This window comes from Mustela lutreola, chromosome 7 (genome assembly GCF_030435805.1).
Source record: "Mustela lutreola isolate mMusLut2 chromosome 7, mMusLut2.pri, whole genome shotgun sequence".
Lineage (NCBI taxonomy): Eukaryota > Metazoa > Chordata > Mammalia > Carnivora > Mustelidae > Mustela > Mustela lutreola.
Window position 1 is genome coordinate 9,210,496 of NC_081296.1, and position 19,372 is coordinate 9,229,867.

Below are 19,372 nucleotides of genomic sequence, written 5' to 3' on the forward strand. Positions count from 1 at the left end.
ATTTTTCACTTTGATAGTAGCCATCCTAATGGTGTGAAGTGGTGTCTCACTGTGGTTGTGATTTGCATTTTCCTAGTCATTAGTGACATTGAGCATCTTTTCCTGTGTTTATTGGCTATTTGGGTATATATATATTTTGGATGAATGTGTATTCAAGGCCTTTGCGCATTTTTTAATTAGGTTATTTTTGTTGTTGTTGAGTTGTAGGAGTTCTTTTTATACCCTAGATATTAATCTCTTATCAGATAGGATTTGTAAATATTTTCTCTCATCCTGTGGACTGCCTTTACACTCTGTAGACAGTGCTGACTACACAAAAGTTTTTAATTCTAGTGAAGACTATTTTTTTCTTTTGCTACCTGTTCTTCGGTCATTGTCCAAGAAATCATTAACAAATCCAATGTCATAAAGCCTTTCCCTTATATTTTAGGAAGTTTAAAATTTTAGCTATTAATGTTTTGGTCTTTGATCATACTGGGTTAATTTTTGTACAGTGTAAAGTAAGAACCCAAATTCATTTTCAGAAAAGTGAACATCCAATTTTCAAAACATCATTTATTGAAAAGATTCTCCTTGTCTTTAATCTGGTGTTTTTTTACATGAGGTTTTTCATGCCTGGGCTCTTGAGCCAAGAAGATCTGAGTTCAAATCCCAGTTCTGCCATTTACTATCTATGGGATCTTGGACAAATTACTTAACCCTTCAGAATCTAAAATGGAGGTAACAATTTTTATTTCACAGGGTTTTGTAGGATCAAATGACATCACCCATCTACAGTGCCTCCTACACAACCAGCCCTCTCTATGATGCAGTAGATATTGTTGTTATTATCAGTACATAAAGCATCCGGAACTCTGTTAGGGAAGTTACCAAGAAGATGTGACCACCAGTTTACCTATGAGCTGGACGTGGGGGATCAGCGGTCCTCACCTCCCTCCCCTCCCCCGTCCTCGGAATGCGGGTTCTGCTTGCCTTTCCTGCTCCCAGCGGCCACTCCAAGGACACGGCCTTGAGACGGTGATGTGGTGCTGAGAACATCTATAGTCCATGTGACTAAGCCCAGTTAGGGCCTCTATTTAGCCTTTTACGATGTGGCAGATGACTGTGCGCATAGACACACTGGTCTTGCTGCTGTCCAAGAAAAGCCTCACGTGTTAAATTCTTGCTGTTTCTTAAAACTGCTACCTACCAACCCGGAGCGGCCTGCCTCTCTTGCTAATCTCTCCCTGCCCTCTGAACATAAAGGCCAGTTTCAGATTATACCCGGGGAGCTCTGTGAGGGTTACGAGCCAACAAACTCTCAATATATAAAAAGATTCAAATACCATACAATAAAATATCATTTAGCCATAAAAGGGAATGAAGTACTGATAGATGCTATAATATGGATAAACCGTGAAAACATTAAGTGAAAGACATGAGTCACGAAAGACCATGTATTGTATGATTCCATTTATAAGAAATGTCTACAATATGCAATTCTGTAAAGACAGAAAGCAGATTAGTGGTTGCTTAGGGCTAGGTGGGTGGGAGAAAGATGAGAAAATTAGGGAGTGGTAGTTAAAGGCTGTGAGGCTTCTGGGGTGATGAAATGTTCCAGAATTTATTGTGGTGATGGTTGGACAATTCTATGAATACGGTAAAAACCAATGAGTTGTACACTTTAAATGGGTGAACTGTAAGGAACAGAAATTATTTCTCAATAAAGCAATTGCAAAAAAGACTTAAATAATGCTTAACAAGTAAATATTCAGGATAAGAGGTCTTATTTATGCCAAATATTCTCCAGCTGAATTCTTCTCATTGTGATCATCCTATGAAATATTTCTAAATCTAAAAATCTTTTTTAAACTGAAAAGTACAGAAAATAACCTAAAGACACCCATGGATCTGTAGACCAGATTTAACATGTCCATATTTTACTACATTTGCTTCAGATCTCTCTTTTCTTTTTAGAAGTAAAACGAACAGACACAGCTGCTGGTAGCCCTTATACACATGGTTCTTTAAAGCGTCCTTCTGACTCAGGGTGCACACCATTAAGTGGGAGGATAACTGTTAAGATGATGGCAACAGGGCGGAGAGATAAGTGGTATTTAAAATAAAACATCATGACAGCATTACATACCCAGGCATGTTCACAATGTACTAACCAGCGAACTCTTTGGGAATTCTACTTTGAAAAGTCTGGAAAATGTCCATCATCTCTCCATGCCTTATTATCTATTCTGTATATCCAGAAAACAAAAAATATGCATTACCTGTGAAAGTAGAGTCTGCATGATTGAATTAGCCAGCTGAGAGTTCCTTCGAAGGACATCATAGAACCCCTGAGAGGAGACCAACAGTAAGCTCTTTAACAGATACACTAGTGATATGAACAATCACAAATTTAAAACAATACTCTTCCTCTACCTTATTCTCAATTGTTTGAAAAACATGGAGACCATATTTGAAGGAGAAATGATTCAGGAAGTTTAGAGTATTTGCCTGAAAAGAGATCTCTGATCACTGAGAACTGGATTAATATACTGACCATAACTGTTGCAATTTTTAAACAGTAGGTCACTTCTGGCTTTGGAGTCCTCTGCTCCTTTATGGGGAAGAATCTCCCAAGCTTCATTCTTTTCTCCATCCTTCATTAAGTCTTCCCATCTAGGACATTACGTCCACTTAAGTTTCCAGTGCTTTGAAAGTGTCTCCTGGCCCTAATGCAGCCTACTGCAAATGACTGTGGTATTTCTTCCCGTCCAGAATTTCCCAGTCATAGTTTAAAACTACTTAAATTAAGGGGCACCTGGGTGACTCACTCAGTTAAGCACTAGACTCCAGACTTTGGCTCAGGTCATGATCTCAGGGTTGTGAGATCGAGTGCCATGTCAGGCTCTGCACTGGGTATAGAGTCTGCTTAAGATCCTCTCTCCCTCTTTCTCTCCCTCCCTCTGTACCCACTCCCCGCCCAAAAAAAACAATTTAAATTAAAACCCTGGGAGAAACTTTCTTTTTGGAACCAGGAAAAGATTGTACAGTTCATCTTTGAGAAAAAGCAAATGAGAGTTGATTCCCTAAAAATTTTCTTTTTTTTTTTTTTTTTTTTTTTATAACATTAGCAGTGTCTTTTTTTTTTTTTTTTTTTAAGATTTTTTTTATTTATTTATTTGACAGAGAGAGATGACAAGTAGGCAGAGAGGCAGGCAGAGAGAGAGGAAGGGAAGCAGGCTCCCCGCCGAGCAGAGAGCCCGATGCGGGACTCGATCCCAGGACCCTGAGATCACGACCTGAGCCGAAGGCAGCGGCTTAACCCACTGAGCCACCCAGGCGCCCTGATTCCCTAAAAATTTTCTTAAGGAAAAGACACAGAAGAAAATTATCCCTAAGTTTTCTACTAATGTATAATGATAAAAGACACTTGTGGTCTTGGCACAAAAATCTGTCGATGTAATCAAGAAATAGTATACAGGTAGAAACAGACTTAGTACGCATAAAGAAGGCAATACTGTCTGGACAAGTGATTAGCCTGGAGAAAAGATAACTCCTTATATATTATAGCAAGACCGATTTCAGATGGACTAAGCAGATAAACAAAATAGGAAAAAACTAGAAGAAATATTAGTGAATATTCACTGGAAAGCTATGGACTCTTCACACATAAAAATAACATATCTTAAAGGAAAAGATCAATAGATTTAAACAACCAAAAATTAGTATTTTTGTACTAAAAGTATCATCATCATCGTCATCACCACCACCACCAAGAAAATGGCAATCTGGCACTTGCAACAAAGTTGACCATGAGTGTTAATATCAATATATAAAAAGTTTTTACAAACTGATGATGTATCATCTTTAATGATAAATGAATACCAATATCCTAACAGATCAGTCTACGATCCTTATCAAGTTAATTTTTAAAATTTGGAGCTAGATAAGGGCAGGGATTCTTTTTTGCACATGGATGACTGCAGAAAAGTCAAAATAGTAGGTCTGAGACTTATCCTTAGTAAAGCCTGCTTGCAAGGCTGGCCCTTGGTGGGCAGCTGGGAAATCTGGGAATAAAGAGTCTTCTACACGGACACAAAGTCTTTCCTAAATGACAGGTTTATTGTGCGTAAACTGTACAATGTGGTTTATGCTCAGTATCTTGATTTTCTTCTGGGTGTTTGGAATTTTGGCTAGCCATTACAAACTACCAATCCTAATTGCACCAAACAAGAGTGAACTACACTTTTACATCAGAAAAAATTTTACAAAAATAAAAAGGATTATTAGTTCAGGTTTGCTACGTTCTTTCCATTCTGATTTACCTCGTAAAGCATAAGTCGAACATCAGCCTGCTGACCTAAGCATCTCCTCAAACTATCCATGATCTCAAGGCAAAAGGCTTCATTGGCAACAGAATTGTAACGGCTGTGGACATCCACATGGACCTGAAAGGAGGAGAGGACAGTTCACCAAATTAATTTTCTTAAAGCAGGTAAAATGACCCTCTATTCTTGGTCAGAAACTTAGACTTAGCTTTCCTCGCATGCCAAAACCCCGGACTGAGGCCAGCCTTACAATTATCACAAGACTATGGTAAGTGCCACTCTTACTCTGGTTTAGAATAGGAATTTTCAAACATTTTACCATTAACTCTTGTCCGTCCCTTAAGGTCTTCCTTGACAAAGTCAGCTGCTTATTAGGAAGGCACACAGATGATTTCACGCCACGAGAATCCAAGAGTCGTAATATATTTAGTTTTACTTAAAAGGCCTAAAATGCTACCTTTAAATTTCTTTAATAGTTGGCAGAATCTAGATCTTTTTGCTTCCACAAAATCCCAAGAGGTTTAGAGGTGGATAATTTTTAGTTTAGAAATGGACAACAGGCGCCTGGGTGGCTCAGTGGGTTAAGCCTCTGCCTTTGGCTCAGGTCATGATCTCAGGGTCCTGGGATCGAGCCCCACATCGGGCTCTCTGCTCAACGGGAAGCCTGCTTCCCCGATCTCTCTGCCTGCCTCTCTGCCTACTTGTGATTGTTCTCTCTATCAAATAAATAAATAAAATCTTAAAAAAAAAATCTTAAAAAAAAAAAGAAAAAGGAAATGGACAAGACAAAGAATAACAGCCCTTGTTTGATTTACATAATAAATCCAGTGGCTGTAGCCAGAGACTCCTAATCCTTACTCCAGGCCTGTCTAAGGTAGTGCATTCTGAGCAGTCGAATCCCCACTCTCCCCGTCGCTACTTCTATATCCCTGTGCAAGTTATTTAACCTTCCTGGGCCTTAGTCTTCTCATCCTTAAGATGGGGATGCTGATAACAATACACTGATACCCTGTGCTCCTAGTATTTAATCTGTGCCAATGTTATAAACAAAAGTCTTGTATAGCTACACTAGAATAAAGGATTCCTGATAAAACTGTCACATTAACTTGTTATTCAAAAGTCATATAGTACAAATTTAAGGTATAAAAACAATTTTATTGCTCCAAAATCTGGATTACCAAAAAAATTGTGAAAAGTTTTATTTCCTCAGATTACCAGGCTTACTAACAGTTCAGGTGCAAAGTACATAAACTACTAAAAAGAGGGATAATAACAGCATTTAGATGCAGACGCTCAGGTTCCAGATCATTTGTACAACCCGAACAGCAGGGGAAAGCACAGCCTGCACACCCCCAGCCCCTGGCCCCGACGCACGTCACAGTGCCATGTGCACAGGGCTTACCTGGCTGACGCTGATGGACTGACTGCACTGAGAGGAAGACAAGCTACCGAGGACCTTAAAATTCTTCAGGAGCAGCAAAAAGCCAGCAACTGCAGATTTTCGGGCATCAAGCTGGCTAGCTCAGGAATAGACAGAGAGGTAGTTAACAAACAGCACTAAATTCACAGGAATAGGCTTCGGGGTCAGACAAATCCAGTTAGTTCTGTACAAGAAGGAATAAGTTATGAAGCACGGAGCAAAATAAAATGAATTTATATACTCAACATAAGCATCAGCTGTTCCTGGCAGTTAGTGGTAGAGGAATTCGGCTGATTTGCACTCTCACGATCTACTCAACCCATGACACTATCTATACTTTCTTCTACGTGGGGAACGCCGAGAACAGGAGTACTGAGAAGCTATCCAATGGGCCAATGACTGAAATATAAGTAGGAAATACCAAAGGGAATTGTTGATTTTCTGTGTCTGAAGGACTCCTCTCTTTCTTCACAGAGAAGTATAGTGCTTGGTGCCTTGTAAACCCTCCGTCCAGAAAAACAAAACACTCGTCTCCCTGACTTGTCTGACTCTCATCTGACTAATTCATGGAGGTGCTACGACAAAGCAATTTTGTTCTGACAGACACGCCTCTGGGTAAAGAATAACAAAAAACTGTCAGTTCTAGAAAACAGATAATTACTAGCTATTCCCCAGGTATCCACAAATGCATTATAAAATAGCCAATGTGATACTGAACATCTCATATTTATTTATTTATTTAAATTTTATTTATTCATTTGACAGAGAGAGATCACAAGTAGGCAGAGAGGCAGGCAGAGAGAGAGGGAGAGAGGGGAGGAAGCAGGCTCCCCGCTGAGCAGAGAGCCCTATGCGGGACTCGATCCCAGGACCCTGAGATCATGACCCGAGCCGAAGGCAGTGGCTTAACCCACTGAGCCACCCAGGCGCCCTATTTATTTATTTTTAAAAAAGATTTTATTTATTTATTTGGCAGACAGAGATCACAAGTAGACAGAGAGGCAGGCAGAGAGAGAGGAGGAAGCAGGCTCCCCGCTGAGCAGAGAGCCCGATGTGGGGCTCGATCCCAGGACCCTGGGATCATGACCCGAGCCGAAGGCAGAGGCTTTAACCCACTGAGCCACCCAGGTGCCCCCTGAACAGCTCATATTTAAAGTACCAAATATTTCTACCCATTACTGGTTTCACAACACTTTTTAGGAGGCAATATCATCATCTCTAGCTTATTCACTAAGAATTTAAGGAAGAGAGATCCAGGAGACATTGGCTAAACCAAAAAACCTCACACTGCTCAACAGTTTATGAGGTCTACAGTCATTAGATCACAATTCTGATCAATGTTCACTAGAGTGAGTTTCCTGAATATTTTAAGGTGTTTCTCTCTCTCTCTCTTTTAAATCATTTTATTTATCTGACAGAGAGGGAGCACAAGCAGGGGTAGTGGGAGAGGCAGAAGCAGGCTCTTCACTGAGCAAGGAGCCGATACAGGGCTGGATCCCAGGACCCCAGGATCATGACCTAAGCCGAAGGCAGACACTTAACAACTGAGCCACCCAGGCGCCCCTGATATCTTCCTTTTCAGAACTATTGCCAGTTGGCACTAAACCTTGCCCTGAAGATTATTCTAAAGGTGTTAGCAGAGTACCTGAGATCAAACTTTAAATTCTCGCCCCATCAACCTCTGTTTGACTTTTGGAAAGTCACTTATCTTCTCTAAGATAGTTTCCTGATCTGCATAGTGGAAACTAATAATTCTGACTTTGTATGGTTACTCTGAAAACTGAATGAGAGAAGGAAGCCTGTACTCAGCACAGGCCTTGCTTGACGAAAGGTGTTCTGTTGGGTCAGACACCTGCATGACCACCGTGAAAGGGCCATATGAGGAGCTAGCAGAGAGGATGGTGTGTAACATCAGAAGGCTTTTACTTGCATGGGAGGCTCCATACCTGGCAAACATGGCTTTCCGAAGGACAAGTATCAAGGAGTCTCTCACTGACATACTGATTTTGAGAAGGGGCTGGAGGACAAAGAACAAGTGGGTAAACAAAACAAAACAAAACCCAAGTTTATTAGCCTTAGTTCATTTCTACCCAATACTGTTACACTGTGGCTTATATAAGGAAATTTAGTTCTATTTTTAAATACATGATTTGATATTTATTACACTTAGTAAGGACAATAGAATACACTGAAATACTAAATTTAAACCAATTATGAACGTCTTTAAACCTACTGTCTCAATTTTCTGAGGGCTTTTCAATCACTTCACTAACTTGAAACTGAGTAAAAGAGAGAGAACTATGACAGGAAGAAGGGGTAAACTTGCAAATAGAGTCTAGCTCAGTGCTCCTGCCTTTTTAATACAAAACTTTATGCTTTAGAATCAGGGATACAGAATTTCTAAACTTATGAAGAATCACATAAGACTTTTGTTAGGTAGTTCAACCTCAGTCTTGTCGAGTTCCTTAGGAGTCAGAAGACTTACCTGTACTGCCTTCAGTAGCCCTTGTACAGTTTGAAGGGGCAGAAAGGAAAAATAATCAAAAGTTTCTGTGATTTTAGAAGAACAACTCTGAAGAACTAAGGGAGCGTACACGATGATACTGGAAAGCAGATCTGAAAAAGAGAATCTATAGTGAGTTGTCTCAAATAATAAAGATATTACAAGTAAAGGGAAAATAAATATGGGAAAAGAAATGGTAAAAAGTTTTTTGTTTCTAAATAAAATCTTGAAAAAAAAAGTTTTTTGTTTCTTTTCCCAAATCAAGTATACTGCAAAATAAATTTCTACTAATCCTGTATCTTTTTTTCTGGTCAGTGTAACCAGAATACTTCAAACTTTCTTCTGTGATAATATTAAGACTACAAAAATTAATCTAAAAGAAGGGAATAAATCCAATATGCTGACAAGACAAGTAGCATACAACTTCCTATTTCCAAGCTAAAGTAAATCAACAAATATTTATGAACTTTTACTACATGTAATCACAGTATAGTCTTAACCATAAAACATGGTGTCTCTTCCTTCAAGAATTTTAATTTAGGTTAGGAGTCAAGAAAAATACATTTTGAAAGAACTGAAGAGGTAGATAACAGATCAACACCGAACATCTACTAACCCCAAACACAGTTTATTTCCTAGCAAATGTCAAAGCCTAAAGAGGAGCTCAAAGGAAGAGGAGACTATGACGGGTTGGTGTGCTTTAGGAAAATGAAGAGAAGAATTTAAGCTGGATTCTAAAAGAAGGCTGACATTGAGATCCACCAAGAACCAGAAAGGCCTGCTAGATATAAAGGGAAAAGCAGGAGGTAAACATGTAAAAGTACAGGACAAATTCAGAAAATGGTGGGAAATCTGTGGAGCCAGGGTGAAGGATACAGAAAAATAAGTAAGTGAAGTGCATGTTGAAAAGGCAGGACGGATCAAACTGTCAGGGACTTTAAGGGCCAGGATAAAGAGCTGATTGTTTAAAGGTGGCACTGGTGACTTCTGAGAGGTATTTTAGGAATACTTATCTGGTGGCGTATGCAGGCTGAGTTGCTGCAGAGAGAAGAGAAAGCAGGTTCATCAGCTGGAAGCTGTGATGACGGTCTAAGTGCAAGACTATGATTGCAAACTAGGTAACGGGAAGGGTGGGGAGAAAAGGTATAAAAATGAAGAAAAAATGAAGAGTAAGAGGGGAAAAAAGAGAACTTAGGTATCAAATATGTTGGAGAAGATAAAAAGGAATTCCAGCTTCTGGAACTTGGAGAACCAGGCTTCAAGTAATAGAAATACTGATAATCGAGAGGGGAATTTGTTTGAAGAAAACTATGGCATTTGAAATAAAAGGAAAACCTAAATAGAAATATCCAACAGGAATGGAGGCACTGAACTCAGGAAAGAAGACAATATTGATATAAAGATTTGGAAGCCATGTCTACCAAAGCCCACAAAAATAACTGAAGCCATGAAAGTAGGCATAACGTCTATAAGGAAGAGAATGTATAAAAAGAGGAACAGACTTCTGCTTCCCACCATCATGGAATACTGGTGACCAGATTTTCCTCCCACTTCTTTTATTTTTAAACTTTTATTTGTCAGAGAGACAGAGAGGGCAAGTAAGCACAAGCAGTGGAAAGCAGCAGGCAGAGGGAGAAGCAGGCTTCTTGCTGAACAGGGAGCCTGATGTGGTACTTGATCCCAGGACCCTGGGATTGTGACCTGAGCTGAAGGCAGATGCTTAACTGACTGAGCAACCCAGGAGATCTATACTCCCACTTTAAACAACAATAATACAAAAGGTCAAATGTCGAGGGCGGATGCTCCAGGGGCCCGGAGATCCGGCAACCGCAGAGCTTTGCAAATGGTGCCTGGCGATTTGCCAGAAGGTGTGTCTAGAGTGACTGATCGTAAACAGGAAGTACTATCTATTGGCTGTTGAACTATTGCTATGCTGTGGGTACTTGGTAACAAGCTTAAGATTGGTGGATGCATATCACTGTCTATGCTGATTGGCTTAGCTTCCCTATATAAGCGATGGCGATATGAAATAAAGGAGCCTGCTTTTTTGAAACCCAACGGGACAGAGAGTCGTTATTATCGCTGCGGGATGGCAATAGTCAAATGATACTGACCAATATTTTTCAGATCCCAGACAGCAAGTAGTACAGGCCCATGATCCCTGAGAGAAAGGAAATGCACAGGGTGAGCCTTATGACTGCACCATCTTACTGCCTGGCAAGTCTCGAGTCAGCAGCACAGAGGGGAAACTCTGAGTCCAGTGGTTTTCCAATTTAAAGAGTTGGAGGGGGGCATTTGGGAAAGCTAAAGTGGTAAGAATTCACAGGGCAGAGTACTAGAAAGGAAAGAGATACATGGGAAGAAGGCTCTGGACAAGTGCAAGAAGCTCCCTTTATACATCAACTGTGCTCTGGTAGGTGTATGACTGTGAGGAAGCTACAAAAGTCAAGGAAAGACTCACCAGCAAGGAGCAGGAAGGTTTCTCAGAGGTCACAAAGGACAAGAAATTGCAGACACCTTCTAATAGATAAGATTCTATACTCAGAAAGATACAAATGTCTAAATATGAAAAATTTACTGGATGAGGGCAAGAGCAGAGGAAAAGATCACCGCAGAACAGAAGATTCGGGAACTGGAAGCTCTACCAATACAAATTATCTAAAATGAAACAGAGTAAAAAGGACTAAAAATGAAAATCTGTGAGCTATGTAACAACGTAAGGCACCCTACTACATACACAATGTTGTGGGGTTGGGGGTAGGGGTGGGAGATGAGTGTGCTGATGGGAGGGAGACAAAAGAGAAAAGTTTTTTGTTTTGTTTTTGTTTTTTTAAAGATTTTTATTATTTATTTGGCAAAGAGAGATACAGTGAGAGAGGGAACACCAGCAGGGGGAGTGGGCGAGGGAGAAGGAGGCCTCCTGTGGAGCAGGGAGCCTAATGCGGGGCTCGATCCCAGAACCCTGGGATCATGACCCGAGCCAAAGGCAGACACTTAACCACTGAGCCACCCAGGTGCCCCAGAAAAAAGTTTTTGACGAAATAATCTCAAAATGTTCCAAACCCAGGGAAAACCATAAACCTGCATATCCAAGAAGCTTCACAAATTCCAACCACCAGAAACATGGAGAAAGCTATACTAAAGCATATCATAATTAAATTCCTTAAAACCACTGATATAGAGAAAATCTGAAAAGAAAAACTTATATAGAGAGGGAAAAGGATATGAATGAAAACTGACTTCATATTAGAAATGATGAAAACCAAAAGAATAGGAAAGGAACATCTTTAGAACACTAAAAGGAAAAAAAAAAAACCTGTCAATTCTATACCCAGCAAAAATATCTTTCAAAAAACTAACATTAAATGAAGACTTTCTGTGACATACAGAAGAACCCAACAATGGCACATCAAAAGTTAAAGGCAGTTAAGACAGAAAATGATACTGGATAGAAATCTGGAGCTAGGGGCACCTGCCTGGGTGGCTATCAGGTAAGCATTGGTCTTCAGCTTGGATAATGATCTCAGAGTGCCGGGATCACGGCCCACATCGGGCTCCCTGCTCAGCAGGGAGTCTGCTTCTCCTCTGCCCCTCACCCTGCTCGTGCTAATAAATAAATAAAATCTTAAAAGAAAGAAACAAAGAAAGATGTCTGGATCTACACAAAGAGGAAAGCACCAGAAATGGTAAATGCATGGGTAAAAATAAAAGACCTTTTAAAAAATTCTTGAAAGACAACTGACTGTTTAAAGCAAACATAACAATTCAGATATAACTCAATAAACAGAGAAGTGAAATATACGAGAATCAAATCACAGGAGAGGAAATGGATGTATCCTGCTGAGGTATACCACTACTTAAAGGTGAACTGTAGTTAAGTTATAGATGTGCTATAAACCCTAAAGCAACCTAAAAGAAAACAAAACACAGGTAGAAGTAATCAAAAAAACATGGAATTGAAAAAAATTCAACCCAAAAGAACACAGAAAGGAGAAAAAAGGGATCCAAGTACAGATGGACAAAATAGGAAACAAAGAGCCAGATAATAATCACATTTTAAAAATCACATTAAATGCAAATGGTATGTCCCAATTTAAAGTCCAAGATGATCGGAAGAGATTAAAAAAGACACAATTGTATGTTGTCTACAAGAAACCCAGGTTAACTATAAAGATATAAATAAGTTAAAACTAAAAAGATGAAAAAAATATACCATGCTAACACAGACCAAAAGAAAATTGGAGAGAGGCACCGGGGTGGTACAGTGGGTTAAGCACCTGATTCTTGATTTCGGCTCAGGACGTCATCTCAGGGTCAGGAGATGAAGCTCTGCATGGGCTCTGTACTCAGCACAGAGTCTGCTTAAGATTCTCTCTCCCTGTCCCTCTGCCTCTCCCACTCAATGCTCTCTCTCTCTCAAATAAATAAATCTTAAAAAAGAAAGGAAGAAAGAGAACTGGAGAAGTTATAGTAATATTCAACGTAGACTTCAGAACAAATAATATTCCTAGGAACAAAAAAGATCATTTCATAATGATTAATAGGTCAATTAACCAAGGGGACATAACAATCCTAAATGAGTATATGTCCCTATTAACAAAGTTAAGATACATAAAGCTAGAACTGATAAAACTGAAAAAAGCAGACACATCTACAATTACAAAGTCAGAGATCTCAACATTCCTCTCTTAATAATTAACAGAGGACGTAGATGGAAAATCTGTAAGGATACAGAAGACTTGAATCATCTGATTTGAGTTATGGAAAACTGCACCTATTCTTTTCAAAAGCACAAAGAACATTTTTCAAAATAGGCCATATTCTGAGAATGAAACAAGTCTCAATAAATTTTTAATTTATTTTTAAGAAGATTTTATTTATTTATTTGACAGAGACACAGTGAGAGAGGTAGCACAAGCAGGGGTGGGAGAGGGAGAAGCAGGCTCCCCGAGCAGCAGGGAGCCCAATGCAGGGCTCAATCCCAGGACCCTGAGATCATGAGGCCGAAGGCAGAGGCTTAACCCACTGAGCCACCCAGGTGCTCCACTAATGCAATTTTTGATGGAAATTTACAGTTTTATGTTTGTATTAGGGGAAAAAAGTCTCAAATTAATGACCTAAGCTTATCTAACAACAACAAAAAAAGCATAGATTAAACCCAAAGGAAGCAGCAGAAAAGAAACAAAAAAGAGCAGAAATAAACTAAACTAAAAACAGAAACAGAAAAATTCAGTGAAACCAAAAGCTGTTTAAGATTTATAAAATTGATAAATCTTTTGCATCAGTGGTAAGAAGATGCACATAATGGTTCTCAGGAATAAGAAAAGGCACATTGATAAAGAACCTAGAGTCATTAAAAGGAATATTCTCAACAACTTTATGGCAATAAATTTAATAAATCAGATGAAATGGTTAAATTCCCTGAAAGACATAAACTACCAATGTTCACCCAGAAGACTTAGATAACTTAACAGACCTGTTTTTATTAAACAAATCTTAGTTAAAAGCCTTCACACAAATGAAAGGAAACTTGGAACATCAGGAAGGAAGAAAAAGCAATGTAAACATCCAGGTAAACAGACCAGAAAGGGCCAGATAGTAGCTATTTTAGGTTATGGGCCATATGGTATAAACAACAGCTACGCAACTCTGTTGATATAATGTAAAAGCAAGATAGAAGACACATCAATGATGAAGCCTGGCTATATTCCAATAAAACTATACTTTATAAACTCTGAAATCTAAATTTTTCGCATGATAGGAAATATTTTTCTTTTAATTTTTTTCAACCACTTACAAGAGCAAAATAAACCTAAAGCAAGCAAAAGGTAAGAAATTAGCAGAGGGATATCTGGGTGACTCAGTCTGTTAAGCATCCAGCTCTTGGTTTTGGCTCAGGTCACGATCTCAGGGTTATGGCATCAAGCCCTGTGTCAGGCTCTGAGCTCAGCACAGAGTCTACTTGAGACTTTTCCCCCCTCCTCTGCTCTTTCCCCTGCTTGTGTTTGCCCCTCCACCCCCCCCCCAAAAAATGAAATTTTAAAAAAGAAGAAGAAATAAACAGAAATCAATGAAATTGCAAACAGAAAACAATGGAGAGCATTCAAACCAGAAGTTCGTTCGTTCTTTTGAAAGATCAGTAAAACGGCCAAGTCTCTAACCCAAACTGATGCAGAAAAAAATTATGGATATTAGGAAAGTTTTGATTTGCAAGTGACGTGGTTTCTATGTAGAAAATCCTAAAGAACTGCCAAAAAGCAGTTTTAACTAATAAAGCGGGTCTAGCAATATTACAGGACATACGATCAGTAGAATAAAGCAACCATTTCTACAAGCTACTGATTAACAATTAGAAATTGACATTTTAAAAAACATCGTGTACAATAGCATCAAAAAAATCAAATACTTAAGGATAAAGCTGACAAAAGATATGCAAGAACCATACTGAGGTCTACAAACACTGCTAGAAGAAATTAAAGTTCTACATAAATGTAGAGATCCACTACATGGATGGGTTAGAAGATTCAATACTGTTAAGATGCCAATTGTCTCCCAAACTGATTGTAGATTCAAGGCAATTTCCATCAAAACGTGAGCAGGTCTTTTATGAAAACTGACAAGCCAATTCTACGACTTATTTGGAACTGCAGAGCACCTAGATTAGCCAAAAATATTTTGTAAAACAAAATTGAGAGATTTACACTACTTAGGACTTAATACAAAGGTATATTACTCAAGACAAAAACAGATCACTGGAACAGAAGATTCCTAAAACAGACCCACATATATGTGGTTGATTTCAGCAAAGATGCCAAGAGTCCATGGTAATGCCAAGATAATCTTTTTAAAAAATTGTTTGGAAACATAGTGATCCGAAGGGGCATGTGCGCCTGAATGTCCACAACAGCCAAACTATGGAAAGAATCTAGATGTCCATCAACAGATGAATAGATAAAGAAGATGTGGTATATATACAATGGAATACTATGCAGCCATCAAAAGAAATGAAATCTTGCCATTTGCAATGATGTGGATGGAACTAGAGGGTATTATGCTGAGCAAAATAAGTCAATCAAAGAAAGACAATTATCATATGATCTCCCTGATATGAGGAATTAGAGAGGTAGAGTAGGGGGTTTGGAGGGTAGGGAAGGAAAAGATGAAACAAGATGGGATCCGGAGGGAGACAAACCATAAGAGACTCTTAATCTCACAAAACAGACTGAGGGCTGCTGGGGGGAGTGGGTTAGGGAGAGGGTGGTGGGGTTATGGACATTGGGGAGGGTATGTACTATGGTGAGTGCTGTGAAGTGTGTAAGCCTGACGACTCACAGACCTGTACCCCTGGGGCAAATAATACATTTTACGTTAATAAAAATGATTAATAAAAAGAATTGTGTTGGAGCAACTGAATAAGCCAAAGGGCAGGGAGATTCTTCACACCATATATAAAATTTAACAAAAATGGATCATAGATCTAAGTATAAAAGCTATAACTAGTAAAAAATACAAGAAAAATCTTAGTGAATGTTAGCAATCTTCTGTTTAGGCAAGGACTCTTTAATACATGATACAAAAAGCAGGAAATGTAAAAAGTAACTGATAAATTAAAAAAAACTCACTCTTCAAACAACATTGTTACAAACATGAAGTCAAACCACAGACTAGGAGAAAGTATTTACAACACACATCTGGGGGACCCAGGTGGCTCAGTTGGTTAAGAGTCTACCTTCGGCTCAGGTTGTGATCTCGAGGTTCTAGGATCAAACTCTGTATTGGGCTCTCCGCTCAGCAGGGAATCTGCTTTTCCCTCACTTTCCCGCTGTGCTCTCCCTCGTTCGCTCTCTCAGATAAATAATCTTAAAAAAAAAAAAAAAGGCCGAAGATGGCAGAGGAATGGGCGAATCCTTTACAACCGGTCCCCTGAATTTAGCTAGAAATCTACCAAGCCACTCTGAACACCCAAGAAATCAGCCCGAGATTTAAAATTATACACGTCTGGATCTCTATGGGGGCAGAGGACCATCAGTCAAGAGGTACAAAGGATGGAGCTGGGATTGCACAGGCAGATATTGGAGGATAAACAGAAGGGGGAGGGAGCCACCAGAAGCGAGCCACTGGAAAGTAATACCCCAGTGCAAAAGCGCCCGGTGCTTGGGGACCAGCGATAGCTTGGAGACCAGAGGCTGCAAGACTGAAAGGAACTGGTAACAGTGCTCAAACAGAACAAAGGGGGTTAAGGGACAAATGCTGGGACTGAGCAGCCAGAGGCATGGACCTAACCCCTGGGACCAGCCACAGCTGCCACCCAACTGCACCTGAGAGGACCGGCAAGGACTTGAGTCAGTGGTCCCTAGGGCTGGTTACTGCCACTGTTGCAGCTGCCTCCACTGCCAATACCCGCGCCCAAGGGGACTCAGCTTGGACCAGAGCTCACCTGGACCAGGATTACTGTGGTTTTGGTGGCATGGGGGCACAGAAACAAGCGGGAGCCTGGGTCAACCACTGAGAAGATTGCTGGGGGTGCGCACCAACTGTGGGAGGCTGTGGTTTTGGCAGTGCTTACAGAGGGGGTGTCTGTATGTTCTGGAGAATTCAGAGAGGAGCAGACTGTGCCTTTTGAGGCAGAGGTTGGGGTGCAGACAATTTACTTTGCTGACCCTCTGAAAAGGCTTGAAAGTCACTAGAGAACAAAAGCCTCCAGAGAACAAAAGCCCAAAAAACCTGTTTCCATGGAGCCCAGCCCCTTGATGGGGGAGGGCAGGGCAACTCCGCCCAAGCAGGATTCACTTAAAAACAGGGCAGGCCCCGCCCCCAGAAGACAAGCCGAAAGAACAAGAGGACAACTACCCCAGGGTCCCCATAAAACTATAAAACCCCAACACCAGGGGAAAACAGTATATTAAGCTCCTGGTGTTGTCTCATGGCCTGTATATTTCTTAGATATAGCTTTTCTCTTTTTTTAATTCTGTTTCTAATTTTTTTATCCTACTTATCATTTCAACTAGATGTTTAATATACTCTACAGTAACTTTTTAACTTGAACTTTATTTTTTTAAATTTTTATTTATTTGACAGAGAGAGAGAAAGAGACAGCGAGGGAAGGAATACAAGCAGGGGAAGAGGGAGATGGAAAAACCAGCTTCCTGTGGAGCAGGGAGCCAGGTGTGGGGCTCCATCCCAGGACCCGGGATCATGACCTGAGCCGAAAGCAAATGCTTAATGACTGAGCCACCCAGGCGCCCCTAACTTGGAACTTTTTCATCATTTCTTTTTTTTTCTTTTTTTCCTTTTTTTTTTTAACATATATAGATGTAAGCTTCAATGTACTCCTTTTTCTCTATTCAATACTATCTTTATATATATATACCAGTTTTAATTTCCCTGTATCTTTAGGAAGTAGAGTTCTCTAACAAAGACAACAAAATACACCCAGGAAGAACAGAAATAACCTTCTTTGCCCACACTGAGGGATTATAGCCACCTTCCTGTCAGCCTTACCTTTTATTCTGCGTTCTTTTTTTGGGAGTTTTGTTATTTGTGGTTTTTTTGTTTTTGTACTTTATAAATCTTAGTCTTGGGTCTCATTCTGGCTGTTTTTTTTTTTTTTTTTGGTGGTGAATTCCAATTGCTCTGAACCTTCTCAGGGTGCACCTTGCCTGCGTTTTCGGATGTACAGCCAAAACTCAACAGAATGACTAGGAGGAGGAACTCCCAACAAAAAAAGACCAAGAGTCAATGGCCTCTCCTGCAGATCTAATGGATATGGATCCAAGCAAGATATCAGAAAGACTTCGGGGTGGCAGTTATGAAGACAATAGGCTGGAGAAAACTATTAATGGCAGCACAGATTCGCTAAGGACAGAAATGAGAGCAGATCTGGCAGAAGAACTTAAAGATGCTATCAACGAGATACAACTTAATCTAGATACTCTAACAGGGTAAATGAGGCAGAAGAATGAATTAGCAATCGGAAGACAAACTGATAGAAAAAGAGGAGCAGGAGGAGGCCTGGAACAAACAGCTTAAAATCCATGAAAACAGATTTAGAGAAATAAATGATGCCATGAAACCTTCCAACATCAGAATTATTGGGATCCCTGAGGGGGTGGAGAGAGAGAAGACTAGAAGATACATTTGAGCAAATTGTAGCCAAGAGCTACCCTAATCTGGGGAATGAAACAAGCATTCATGGGCGCCTGGGTGGCTCAGTTGTTAAACTCAGGGCATGATCCCACGGTCCTGGGATTGAGTCATGCTTTGGGCTCCCTGCTCAGTGGGGAGCCTGCTTCTCCCTCACCCTTTCCTGCTACTTATGTTCCCTCTCTCACTGTCTCTGTCAAATAAATAAATAAAATCTTAAAAAAAAGAAAAAAAAGAGGGACACCTGGGTGGCTCAATCAGTTAAGCAGCTGCCTTCGGCTCTGGTCATGATCCCAGGGTCCTGGGATCAAGTCCCACATTGGGCTCCTTGCTCAGCAGAGAGCCTGCTTCTCCCTCTGCCTGCCACTCTGCCTACCTCTGCGCACAGTCTCTCTCTGACAAATAAATAAAAATTTAAAAAAAGAAAGAAAGAAAGAAGCAGGCACTTATGTTATAGAGGCAGAGAGGACCTCTCCCAAGATCAAGGAGACTGAACCAACGCCCTAGCATGTAGTAGTAAAACTCGCAAATCTTAGAACCAAGAAAACTATTTTATAGGCAGTTAGGGAGAAGAGATTCCTTATGTACGGAGGGAGGAACATCAGGATAATGTCCACAGAGACCTGGCAAACCAGAAAGGGCTGGCAAGACATATTCAGGGAACTAAATGAGAAGGACATGCAGCCAAGAATTCTTTATCCAGCAAGCCTGTCATTCAGAATGGATGGGAAGATAAGAAGCTTCCAGGACTGGCAGAGACTGAAAGAATATGTGACCACTAAGCCAGCCCTGCAAGAAATATTAAGGAGGGTTCTCTAAAAAGACTAAGACCCCAAGAATGCTATAGGTCAGAAATATACAGAGATAATCTATAAAAACAAGGACTTCACAGGCAACATGATGACAATAAAATCTTATCTTTCAATAATCACTCTCAGTGTGAACAACCTAAATGCTCCCATAAAACAGCACAAAGTTGCAGACTGGATAAAAAGACAG

At 40.1% G+C, this 19,372-nt stretch overlaps 1 protein-coding gene across 4 annotated transcripts in view; it reads right to left on the reverse strand.

The window, feature by feature from the left end:
• Positions 1–19,372, reverse strand: part of FANCI (FA complementation group I) — an 85,815-nt gene that overhangs the window by 26,021 nt on the left and 40,422 nt on the right. For all 4 annotated transcript variants that reach the window (XM_059180022.1, XM_059180020.1, XM_059180021.1 and 1 more), the window contains exons 15-19: positions 8,213–8,343; positions 7,674–7,744; positions 5,710–5,824; positions 4,305–4,427; positions 2,262–2,330 (exon numbers count right to left, since the gene is read on the reverse strand). In XM_059180022.1, coding sequence (XP_059036005.1) covers positions 2,262–2,330; positions 4,305–4,427; positions 5,710–5,824; positions 7,674–7,744; positions 8,213–8,343 — 509 coding nt within the window. The remainder of the gene's footprint in view (positions 1–2,261; positions 2,331–4,304; positions 4,428–5,709; positions 5,825–7,673; positions 7,745–8,212; positions 8,344–19,372) is intronic.